A 12603-nucleotide genomic window follows, 5' to 3' on the forward strand; every position below is an offset into this window, starting at 1 on the left:
CATTCTGCCTTCACACCCAGGAACGCACATTTGTGGACACAAGTAGCTCACACACACACACACACACACACACACACACATCTCACATGCACACCCCCCTCCCTACGTATACATACACACTATTTCTTTTAAAAGACCTTGCAACCACACAAGAAATTGTTTCTGAAATTACACTAGAATGAAGCAATTTTTGTGGGGGTGGGGGGTAGGAACACAACTATTTGGGACATTCTCAAGTACTATTGGCATTACGTATCATCTTCAGCTTAGCGTGACTAAATTCAATTTTGGGTTTGAAAACAGGCCAAAGAGATTATGAGCTGAATTGGATAGTAGAAGAAAGAAACTTGTCCTTGACTTATCTTCTCTCAAGGTCTAAAGATAGGATCTCAGTTTGCCCTACCCCACAAAAGCTGAAACTTGTTCAGGGTTATAGATAAGACAGTGCATCCCAGGGCACCAGCCTGGGAGGGACTTTGCTGATCACCATGGGAACCTGGGATCTGTGAGTTTACGGTCCCCCATTCCTAAAAGCATGTTTCTCTGCTCTTTTTAAAACCTGAGTGCCCGAGAACAGATGACTGGTTAAAGAAACTTTGGTACATTTACACAATGGAGTACTATGTAGCTATTAGAAAAGATGAAGTCATGAAATTTACATACAAGTGGTACTACATGGAAAGTTTCATGTTAAGCGAAATGAGTCAGAAAGAGAGGGATAGACATAGAAAGATTGCATTCATCTGGGGAACATAAAGCAACAAAATGGGAGACTAACACCCAGGAGTGGCCGAGATTAGTACCAGGAATTTTGCTCCATGACTTGGAGGCCAGCCACATGTGCTAGGGGAAAAGGAAGCTCAGATAGAGAAGAGAGCACCAAATAAAGGGTGTTGGGAGGATCCTCCCAGGGTGGGAGAAGCATGCTGAAGGTAGACTAGAGACCAAACATGATTTCTGCTCAATGCCTCTCTTGCAAACCACAGGACCCAAAAGGAGAGAGAGAGAACAAAAGGGAATGTCCTGCCACAGAGGCGGGATGGGATGGGAGGGATGGGGGGTGGGAGGGATGCTGGGACCTGTGGTGGTGGAGGATGGGCGCTGGTGGAGGGATGGGTACTTGATCATTGTATAACTGAAACCCAAGCACAAAAATTTCTAAGTCTATAACTGTATCTCATGGTGTTTCACTAATGAAAAAAAAAGACTAAACTAAACTAAACTTTTTTTTTCTTTTAGGGGGTCACACCCAGTGGTGCACAGGGGTTACAGCTGGCTCTGCACTCAGGAATTACTCCTGGCGGTGCTTGGGGGACCACATGGGACTCTGGAAATCGAACTTGGGTTGGCTACATGCAAGCAAACGCCCTACCTGCTGTGCTATCGTTCCAGTCCCTAAACAAAACTCTTATTGTTAACTACTTGCTATTATGTTACCATAATAGTTTTCTTATTGTTACCATACAGGCAACACGGACCCAAGGACTTGAGTTCCCCATCTTCCCACCTGCTGACCGGCTGCCAATAAAGCTCTTCCTCTATGTGCCACTGTGTCTCTCGATTGGCCCTTGAGCATCAGTAGAACTGGGACCTCGGTGTTCACACCGCCCCAACGCCCCCTCCCCCCTCAGCGGAGGAGAGCAGTTACCTCTGCAGAAGCCAGTATGGAACTCAGGGCCCCAAACTGGTTGGCTATTCCTTGGCTACTACCTACCTCCTCCACTCAACCACAAGCGCCATGAAAGCAGAGGTCAGGTCTATGTCACTCGCAACTGGATACCTGACGTATGCCTCAGAATCTTGCCTGCTAGGAAACCCTCGATCATCGAGCCAGATGGCAGAATCCGAGTCTCATTTATCCTGGGAGCCTTTCAGAAGACTCAGAAGAATATCTGGCTCAGAGTAAATGCTAGTCGAGTGAATGAATCAGTGAATATCTTCAGTTCTTTTTCATTTCGTTTCATTTGATGATCTGGCTTTGGGGACCATGCCCAGCAGCACTCCCTGGCTCAGTGCTCAGGGGTCACCCCTGGGGGTGCTTAGGGGACCATATGTGGTACTGGGAATGAAATCGGGGTCAGCGTGCAGTGTATGCACCTTCCCCTCTGTACTGTCTACCTCTGTGAGCCCTGCAACTGGCTCTGAAGAACCAAAAGGCCAAACTACCATTGCAGAAATTCAACTTCCTCCTTGCACGTCACCATTCAGATACTGAAAAGAGGAATTCATGAGGATTCATCTAAGAACTTGATCCATCAGCTTACTCTCTCTCATCCCCCCCCCTCCCCAGAATCCCCTCCCCTTTGTGTATCTCTTACTTCATGCTGGCTACTGACAGTGTCGCCTAGGTAACACAAGTCCCCTCCATTCCCCCAGATTATCTGCTCCTTGGGAATCTGGTCGCCTCTACCTCTCCATCTATAAGGACGAAGGGTGAACTCCAGAGAAGAGAGGACAGGGAACTGGGTGGAGGGGTGGATGTCTCTCTGAACAACAAGCCACTTCTAGGAGACTCAAACTCAACCAGGTGTTGTCCAACATGCCCAAAGATAACCTGTCTGTCACCGTGGAGTGAGTTCGATGTGCGCCCTCGAAAGGAATCTCTCTTGCATAGGTCATTTCTTTCTTAGGGGCAAAGGGGTGTGGTTAGGCCACTCCTGGCTTCCAGAAGCTAGTCCTGGCTCTGTGCTCAAGGGCGACCACTAGTGGCCTACAGGAGATCTTGTACGCAGGGCTGAGGGAGAACCCGGACCAGCTGCATGCAAGGTAAGCACACTGCCCATTGGACAATCTCTCTGGCCCCCTCCCTGCCCACTCTTATCTGAAAAAAGAAACATAATTAATGAGATTCCAGAGGACGCTGAAGTGACCATCCCAAGGCAATTCAGGGTGTGACCATTTCACACCCCTGAAAAATCAAACCATCCATCCATCCATTCTGCTGGACCACCTGCAGTAGAGCCAGCCCTCCACCTCCATCCTCTGACCATGCTCCTCCCGCCCTCTCTGCAGACTAACTGTTCCTCTTTACTTCCTTCCTGAAGGCACACACGAGGGTGAGGTGGCCTCAGTGGGCCATGTTCTATCTTTGGGGCTAACTCCGCACAGTCCTCTCCGAAATGGAAGTCGGAACGGGACAGCACGTGGCCTTCCATCTGAATGGTCAGTTGCACCCAGCAAGGGTCCAAAGACAACTAACCCCCAGTGAGTACAGCTGAATGAACAGATGAAAAAAAATGAACGTGGAAGGCCTGGAGGGAGAGCACAGCAGAGAGGGCGCGGGCCTTGCACACCAAGCCATCTGGGTTCGATCCCCAGCGCCACATAGGGTCCTCCCTGCCAGGTCCCTGGGAATCGAACCCGGGTTGGCTGTGTGCAAGGCAAATGCCCTCCCCTCTGTGCTATCGCTCCAGCCCCTGAACAAAACTCTTATTGTTACCATACGGCAACACAAACCCTGAGGATTTGAATTCCCCATCTTCCCACCTGCCGGCTGGCTGCCAGGGAAGCTCTTTCTCTATGTGTCACTGTGTCTCTCGATTGGCCCTGGAGCATCAGTGGAACTGGGGTCCTGGTGGCCACACCACCACCTCCTCCAAAACTAGCAGAGGAGAGCAGTTGTCAGTATGGAACTCAGGGCCCCAAATTGGTATGTGTTGGCCCCAAGCCCCCTCAACCAAAAAAAAGCAAAGTGAAGCCAGGGATGACGACTTACCTTCTAAGAACCCCTCTGCTGTCAATGTATTTGCCGATCACAGAGCCTGATCGCTGTTTCCAACTCGCCTTGGCAGCAGCTGTGTTTGCTTTGGCTGCCTTATCTCTCTGCAGAAACACAAAATCCCCTCAGATCCACGCCTGCCGATTGGTCCCCGGCTTTGAGCAGAAACGCACTCAACTCCCCCACTCATGGGGTCAGGCTTGAAAGCAAATGGTGAAGCAACCAAGTGAGATGCTGGTCTCCCTGTGAGCATGACTCTTTATCCCCTAGCCCTCCTGGCCCTCCTTTTAACCCAAATTCCTGCCTCGTCCAGCATGTCATAGACCTGAACACACCAAGTCATGATCCAGAGCCTGGGATTGACCAGGATGGTCTTCCTGAGAGTACTGGTCATCTGGGGCTGGAGCGATAGCACAGCGGGGAGTTTGCCTTGCATGCGGCTGACCCGGGTTCTATTCCCAGCATTTCATATGGTCCCCTGAGCACCGCCAGGAGTAACTCCTGAGTGCAGAGCCAGGAGTAAGCCCTGAGCATCACTCGGTGTGACCCAAAAAGCAGAAAAAAAAAAAAGAGTAGTGGTTATCTACATCCAAACCGCAAAGAAAGCCAGGTGGGGAAGCTTAGGATAAACATTCATTTCACAGACTGTCCATTTCCAAATGCCACCTTCTCTGTGGCCCCAATTCCAAAGCCCAGATCTAAGACGGGGCACAGGCCCAGCGCTGAGAAATCAATGTTCTGGACAGCTTAGTCAAACTTCAAAGACTTACTATCCCCATAGGGAGGTACAACAATTTTCACAAAATTTCTTGTATGGAAATAATGTTTTGATCATTCCATTAGCCATCTAATGGTAACCAGCAATATAAAATAAATTATTGTGGCCCTGGGTCCTGGGGCTGAGATCTCCAAGCCTACTCGGATCGGGGCTGAGCATCCTCCACCCAGATCCTTCAAATTCCAGTAGGCGGGGGTCAAACCCACCAACTGGCCCTCTGGTGCCGTGTAATCCCATCAATGACCAAGACTCAGAGACTATAAAAACCAGCATTCGCGGCCGCACGACATCTTATTATGACATCTTATTATCTCATTCCTACTTTGGATCAACTGGCAGGCTACCGAATGTAACCTGCCCACATGGCAGAGTCTGGCAAACTCCCCGTGGCGTACCCAATATGCCAAATACCAGTAACAATGATGGGTCTCATTCTCCCAAAGAGCCTTGAATATGGCACTTTCTTAAAAATCTCAGGGCTAGGATGAAGGAGACGTTACTGGGGCCTGCAATCGACGAACAACACGATGGTCGTGATTCGTGATTCGTGATTGCGGCCCTGCTACACAGGCAGGCTTGAGGGGTGGTTAGGAAAATGGGCAGAGTGGTGGAGGGAAGAGGACAGTGGTGGTGGGATTAGGGTTGGAATATTGCATGCCTGTAACAAATCATCATGAACGGCTTTGTAAAACATGGCGTTTAAATGAAGTCGGGGGTAGCGGTGAAGAAATCGATGTTCTGTCCAGAGCTCCAAAGCTTGAGAGAAAGATTTTTGATTTGTGGAGAAGAAGGAGGTCAGTGGGTGGGCCCAGGTCAACGGCTCGGGCATCCTGGGGAAAGAGGATGCTTCCAAGTCCTCTCTAATCCCCCCTTCTGGGCATCTTCCTGGAGAGGAGTGGAGCTTAGATCACAGGAAGAATGTCTCATTAACCAGCTTTCCTGTGGTGCCCAGCCAGCCTTAATGAGAGAAGGGGTGTTGTCATGCTTCTGGGGACCCCGGAGGGAGGGTTCTAATGAATCCAAATTAATCTTTAATTATTAGCCAGCAGGAACACGGTTTGATGCCTCCTTCTTTGATTCCCCACTAGGGTGCTTCGCCCCATTCTCTTTCCAAAGCAAAATAAGTTTAAGCAGGTGAAGGCAAACCAGTGTTGTTTGTTTATCTGGGGGTATGACGGATGAACCGTTGAGCTGGAAGGTTTTGAAAGAGACTCAGTGTTAGGTCTCCCCCAGTTAGAAACGTCATCACCCTCAAATGTGTGTGGGCTCTAACAGGGCAGCGGAGGCCTGGCAGAGATGCCCGACCTAGGCAGAGAGTGGGAAGAAATGGTGTGGGAATGCGGTCCTTGAGGAACTGGCCACTGGCAGCTAGGCGAGAGGCCAGCGAGCTGTCTCCTGCTGCAGGCCATTAACAGTGACCTGTGAAGGGTCCAGTACACAGACTCCCCCTCCTCCTTCCAGGAGTGGGTCTCGAAAATTCCTGAAATGCAGAGGCCGGAGTGATAGCAGGTAGTGATAGTGCAGCAGGTCAGGTGCTTGCCTTGCCCTTGGTCGACCTGGGTTTGACCCCTAGCACTCCCGATGGTCCCTATGGCCTTGTCAGGAGTGATCCCTGAGCACTGAGCTGGAAGTGAGCACTAAGTACCACCAGGTATGACCCTCCCACACACACAAACAAAAATAATACATATTCTCCTTTTTAAAATTCCGAAAATGTAGGGGAAAGATAGGGATTTCTTTTTCCTTATGGGCTTCTAGTAATTACCACACCATATTTGATGGGGTTCAGACAGTAGGCAACAAATCATAGAGGGAAACACACACACACACACACACACACATATATATATGTATATATATATATATATATATATATATATATATATATATATCAGCGAGCCTGGAGAGCTACCGAGAATATTCCACCAGCACAGCAGAGCCTGGCAAGCTCCCCATGGCGTATTCAATATGTCCAAAACAGTAATAATAACGGGTCTCATTCCCCTGACCCTGAAAGAGCCTCAATTATGGCAGCGTTGGGAAGGACGAGTAAGGAGAGGCTGCTAAAATCTCAGGACTGGGATGGATGGAGACGTTACTAGCTCCTGCTCGAGTAAATCGACAAACAGTGGAATGAGAGCGATACAGTGATGGGCTCTTATGGTAAGGAGGCCAGTGGTGACACCCAAAATTTCAAGATCTGGATGATTAGAAAGTTGCATTCACCAACCTGATCCTAACAGCACTCCCTTCAGACCCTTCAGCAATGGCTGTATTTTAGAAGGGCAGGGGAGGTCCGGTGGAAGCATAGATTTTGCTTAATGCAGCCCAAAGGGACTATCTTTTTTTTTTTTTTTAAAAAAAAGGAATTCCTGCAACCTCAGAAAGAACATAAGTGGGATTTGTGTCCATACAAAAAGGACATTGCTCTGAATTAACGATGCAAAGGACTTAAGGAGAAGAGGAAAAATAATATTTACAAGTCCACAGAGCACAAAGACAGAAGTTACAAATAAACACAGAGGAATGGGATCACTGTGATGGGAGCACTATTTCTGTAGGATTAACCTACAGAAAGTGGGGTGAAGAGACAACTGAGCACTAGGGAGGTGATCCAGAGGGCTAGAGCCCAGGTCTCAGGTTCCGTCCCTGGCACTGTGTGGTCCCCAAGCACCTCTAGGTGTGACTCCCAATCACCTAGCTGGGTGTGGTTCCCAAATAAAAAAAAAAAAAGAAACACAAAATCGATGACATCAATTATCAAAGAAGTATTTACTCCATGGGTTCTATGCCCAGGAAAATGACTGTACTTCATGGTGGGATATAAAAGATGTTCATGAAAGTAAGAACCACATTTTGGTTTAAAAGCCCCTGCACATTTTTTTCTATTATTTTAATAGAACAAGAAGAAGAACAAGAAGGCCCTCCCATTGATCATCGATTTGCTCGAGCGGGCCCAGTAACGTCTCCATTGGAGACTTTGTTGTTACTGTGTCTGGCATATCGAATACGTCACGGGGAGCTTGCCAGGCTCTGCCATGCGGGTGAGATACTCTCGGTAGCTTGCCGGGCTCTCCGAGAGGGGCGGAGGAATCGAACTCGGGTTGGCCATGTTGGCTGCGTGCAAGGCAAACGCCTTACATGAGGTACAGTTGCAGACTTACACATCCCTGCACATTTTTATCTCAGTAAAAAATATCTTGCGGAGGCCAGAGAGATGGTACAGCTTCCCTTGCACGCAGCAGAGCTGGGTTTGATCTTTGACACCCCACACGTCCCCTAAAGCAGTGCCAGGAGTAATTCCTGAGTGCAGAGTCAGGAGTAACCCCTGAGCACCACAGGGTGTGGCTCGAAAGCAAACAGAAAAGTATCTTGGGGACAGAGAGATGATATCGTGTTTGCCTTGCATGTCGCCGACCCAGGTTCGATTCCCAGTGCTGCATAGGGCCCCTGGAGCACCATCCTTTTTGGGTCACATCCAGCGATGCTCAGGGGTTGCTCCTGGTTCTGCACTCAGAAATCACTCCTGGCAGTGCTCGGGGGGAACATATGGGATGCTGGGAATCGAACCCAGGTAGGCCGCTTGCAAGGCAAACGCCCTCCCCGCTGTGCTATCGCTCCAGCTCCATCACTTCTGAGGACAGAACCAGGAATAACCCCTGAGACGTGCTTGGGTGCGGCACCCAAAATTAAATTATGAAAAAAAAAATAATCACACATCACCATTCTCCACACTCAGGAAGAGTCCTTCAAGCCGGAACCGCAGGACACTGAGTGAGCCCCACAAACCTGGCTGGCCCTAGACAGGGCCCTCACCTCCCACCCCGGCAAAAGGCAGTTCCCACCAGTACCTGGAAACGTATGTCCCGTTCGTCACGGAGATGCTTGTTCCTTTCCCTGCAGATGCAGAAGGGGGAGATGGATTTAGACACACACGTGGAGAGGCTGGGGTGGTCTGCAGAGAGCAGAGTGGGTTGGGGGTCGGGGGGCAGCCAGGAAGGATGAACACGCACTCTCTTAGGGACCGCAGCTGAGGGAATGCAGGACTCGTGACAAATCTCTCTCTTTCCTCCTTGGCCTCCAAGAAGCACCAAGGGGAGGACCAAGAGGGACCTTAAGGCTGCGTTGAACAGAAAACTCCATCTCCACACAGCCTTGCTTTTTTGTTTGTTGTGTCTGTTGATTTGGGGGCCACACCTGGCATTGCTCAGGGCTTCCTCCTGGTTCTGTGCCCAGGGGTCCCTCCTGGCAGGGCTTGGGGGATTGTTCACGGTTCTGGGGAATGTAACAGGGAACAGCTGGGGCGTGCAAGGCAAGTGCCCCATCAACCTCTCTCTCTCTCTCTCTCTCTCTCTCTCTCTCTGGTTCCCAAGTTTGTTTTGATCCTTTGAAGCCAATGAACTTCGGAGTTTCTGACAGTGAGTTACCATCAGCCCAGAGTGCTCCCGAACTCTGGCTGGTGCTCTGCCCATGAGGCGTTGCCCACTCAACATTCCTCAACAATGGGAAGATGTGGTGAGAACAACTCCAGAGAGTCAGGTCAGGCTCTCAGCTCAGTGCTCCCCACAGAGTGGTGGTGTCACTTCTAGCTAAGTTCCTGGGTTTCTCCAGGGTCACTGGATCACCGGGTAAGTTCTACAAAGCCACTGCCTGAGTTTTGTGGAAGATGGGGAGAGAGAGAGAGAGAGAGAGAGAGAGAGAGAGAGAGAGAGAGAGAGAGAGAGTCTTATCCAGCTAAGTAGATGCTCATGAAATACTAAATTCAGCCCCCTGTACTCCCCACTCACTCCATCACCATGTGAGCTAGCACCCAGCCAGGGCCTGGGAGACTCTCAGGAGGCGATGGCACCAAGGGTGGGTGCTATCTATAAACTGGAGAGCTGTGAGTGTGTGTGTGTGTGTGTGTGTGTGCGTGTGTGTGTGTGTGTGAACGGCCACAAGAAGCTAGTTCTCAATCACCCACTCTGAGCTGGGTTCGAGTGTACCAGGGGGGACATACGTACAGGAAATTGCCGTAAAACAAGTTTAGAGACCAGGGTGCAATCCTGTACCCCGGCCGGAATCCAACAGGAAACTCTCTACTGTAAAGAGGTTTTTTATAGTACTGAGCCCCTTGAAATGCCCCAGTCTCTGCTCTCAGAGCATCCCTCAGGGGCTGGGATGGTGGGTGGAGTTTTTGCCTCGCCTGGGGCCAACCCCAGTTTGATCCCTGATGTTCCATCTGGTCCTCTGTTAGGTGGTGGAATGACTCTGAACTGGGCTGAATATATGGTCGGCTCCCTGGCAGCCCGGCTGGGAGAGGCGACACTGGATTGAAGAAACAGGCAGCCAGTGGGACCATTTAGGGCTCTTCGGGCCACCCTAGAGCTCAGGCAGTCCTGGTGTGTTTGTTTGTCTCATTCTGGTGCCCAGCTGGGCAGTGATGGCCAGGAGGAGGGGCTCTCAGCGGGGAGCAGGGGGATACCAAGGGGAGGGAGGGTGGGGGGGTGGGCACACGCACCTCAGGAAATCCAACTGCTTCAGGAGCCCTGACTTCTCGCGCTGCAGACTCTCCGTCACACGGTACACTTCCCTGGGGAGGGGCAGACGCTGTAAGGGGGGATCTGGGGGGACCCAGGGACCCCGACCCCGAACCCGGCAGACTCAGGATTGAGGCATGGTTGGGGAGACGCCAGGCAGGGGGCTCAGCGCATCCTCAAAAGGAAGGTGTGATTATGCCCCTTCCCTGAAGGGGCCACGGAGCCCGGCCTCCACTGCCCACTAGCTCTCAGCTCCAGGGTGGGCGTCCACTCACGAGCCTTCTGCAGCTGCATCTCCCCAGCTGGTTTGGCAGTTTTGCAGAGAAGCGTTTTACCTTCCCTGCAAATCAGTCCCGAGATTTGGAGCCTCCCCTGTTGACCATTCATTTCTTGGATTTAGGGTTTCTGATCAATAGCTGTGAAGGAGCGATTTCTGAGTCAGTGGCAGGTCAGCTGCCTGCATCTCGGTGAGAAGGGGCCCATCTGAGCAGGAGTGTGAGGCGAGGGAGAGAGGTGTGGCTGCAGGGGTGTCCAGAGGGCAGGGGGGCAGGGGCGGGTCCAGAGGGTTGGGATCCACGGAGCTTCTCAGTCCCACACTCCTGCATGGGAGCTGGTCACAGCAGGAGGGAGGGGGAAGGAAGGAAGGAAGGAAGGAAGGAAGGAAGGAAGGAAGGAAGGAAGGAAGGAAGGATGAAAGGAAGGAAGGAGGAAGGAAGAATGGAAGGGAAGGAGGGAGAAAGGAGGGATGGAAGGTGGGGAGGGGAGGAAGGGAAGAAAGAAGGGAAGGGGAAGGGAGGGAGGAAGGATGGAAGGATGGAAGGAAGGATGGAAGGAGGAAGGAAGGAAGGAGGAAGGAAGGAAGGAAGGAAGGGAGGGAGGGAAGAAGGAAGGGGGAGGAAGAAGGAAGGAAGGAAGGAAGGAAGGAAGGAAGGAAGAAGGAAGGAAGGATGGAAGGAAGAAAGGAAGGAAGGAGGAAGAAAGAATGGAAGGAAGGAGGAAGGAAGAATGGAAGGGAAGGAGGGACAAGGGAAGGATGGAAGATAGGGAGGGGAAGGGATGGGAGGAGAGGGGAGGAAGGGAAGAAAGAAGGGAAGGGGAAGGGAGGAAGGAAGGATGGAAGGATGGAAGGAAGGATGGAAGGATGAAGGAAGGAAAGAGGAAGGAAGGAAAGAGGAAGGAAGGAAAGAAGGAAGGAAGGAAGGAAGGAAAGGAGGAGGAAGGGAGGGAGGAAGGAAAGAAGGAAGGAGTGAAGGAGGAGTGAAGGAAAGAAAGAAGGAGGAAGAAAGCGAGGAAGGGAGGGAGGAAAAGAGGGAGGGAGGAGAAAAATCAAAGAAAGGGAGGGAAAGAGAAGGAGGGATGGAAGGGAGGGGAAGGAAGGAGGGAGAGAAGGAAGGAGAGAGGGAAGGAGAAAGGGAAGAAGGGAAGGGAGTATGAGAAGGAGGGAGAGAGGGAGGAGGAAAAGCAGAAGGAGGGAAGAAGAGGGAGATGAAAGAGAGGGGGAGGGAGAGGGAAGGGGAGGGGGACACGATGGGGCAAGAGAGGGAGAGGCAGGAGCAGGCGGGCAGCGGTGCGGAGGCTGTGCTCGGGGACTCGCAAGTGAGAGTCCCTTAAGTGGGGTCCTGTCGCCCTCTCCTTCGTGCTCTGTACCCCACTCAGAATGCTTCACCCCCATCCCCATCAAGTTGAGTGCGAAGAATGGCACATCTGCAAAAGAGGGCATATTTGGGCATGGGGACATGTGACAGTGGGTAACATGCACCTTCTCATGGGCTCAGGGCAATAGCGGGTGGGGGGGTGGTGCCGGTGTCGGTGCACAGTGGCCAGGCAGGGACACGAGTCCACCCTCTGTCTGTCAACTGGGCCAGGAGATTGTCTTGGCCAATTTGCAATGACCTGATTCCCTCTTCATAGAGTCATTACCAAGCCCATTGACAACGGGGACACTGAATCCAATTCTAAGTTCGCCTCCACAATCCTAATTAAGCAGAAAAACTTCTGTGTCTTGCAGAGTTGCAAATTCCTCACATTTCCTTCCCCATTAAATATCATTTTAACATGAGGGAAATAACGGATTTCCTCTGAGCCAGACGGGTCCCCAAAGTTCTTCCACGATTCTGCTCTGGCAAGCAAGCCCAGATGGCCTGCCCAGACCGGGGGACCCCAACCCATCTCTAGATCTCTAGCTCCTGTCTTCATACTTTCGCATTGGCCACTGGACACACACACACACACACACACACACACACACACACACACACACACACGTTCCTTTGTTCCATTCTGATCAAGTACATGTCTATTTCGTCTAGTAAGACACAAATCTTTGGAGCTACACACATGTATATTCAGAAATACTGTTTGTGTTGGGCTGGAGCGATAGCACAGCGGTAGGGCGTTTGCCTTGCACGCAGCCAACATGGCCGACCCGAGTTCGATTCCTCCGCCCCTCTCGGAGAGCCCGGCAAGCTACCGAGAGTATCTCGCCCGCACGGCAAAGCCTGGCAAGCTACTCGTGATGTATTCAATATGCCAAACACAGTAACAACAAATCTCACGATGGAGACGTGACTGGGCCCGAGCAAATCGAT

The 12603-nt window shown here is 51.2% G+C and overlaps 1 protein-coding gene across 1 annotated transcript in view; it reads right to left on the reverse strand.

Moving 5' to 3' along the window:
- The window catches only part of CRACR2A (calcium release activated channel regulator 2A), a 101096-nt gene that overhangs the window by 29520 nt on the left and 58973 nt on the right, over window positions 1-12603 (reverse strand). Inside the window, exons 9-11 of the mRNA XM_056117789.1 lie at window positions 9997-10068; window positions 8348-8393; window positions 3716-3822 (exon numbers count right to left, since the gene is read on the reverse strand). Of these exons, the coding sequence (XP_055973764.1) occupies window positions 3716-3822; window positions 8348-8393; window positions 9997-10068 (225 nt within the window). The remainder of the gene's footprint in view (window positions 1-3715; window positions 3823-8347; window positions 8394-9996; window positions 10069-12603) is intronic.

Source organism: Sorex fumeus, unplaced genomic scaffold, assembly GCF_029834395.1.
Source record: "Sorex fumeus unplaced genomic scaffold, SorFum_2.1 ptg000036l, whole genome shotgun sequence".
NCBI classification, from domain to species: domain Eukaryota; kingdom Metazoa; phylum Chordata; class Mammalia; order Eulipotyphla; family Soricidae; genus Sorex; species Sorex fumeus.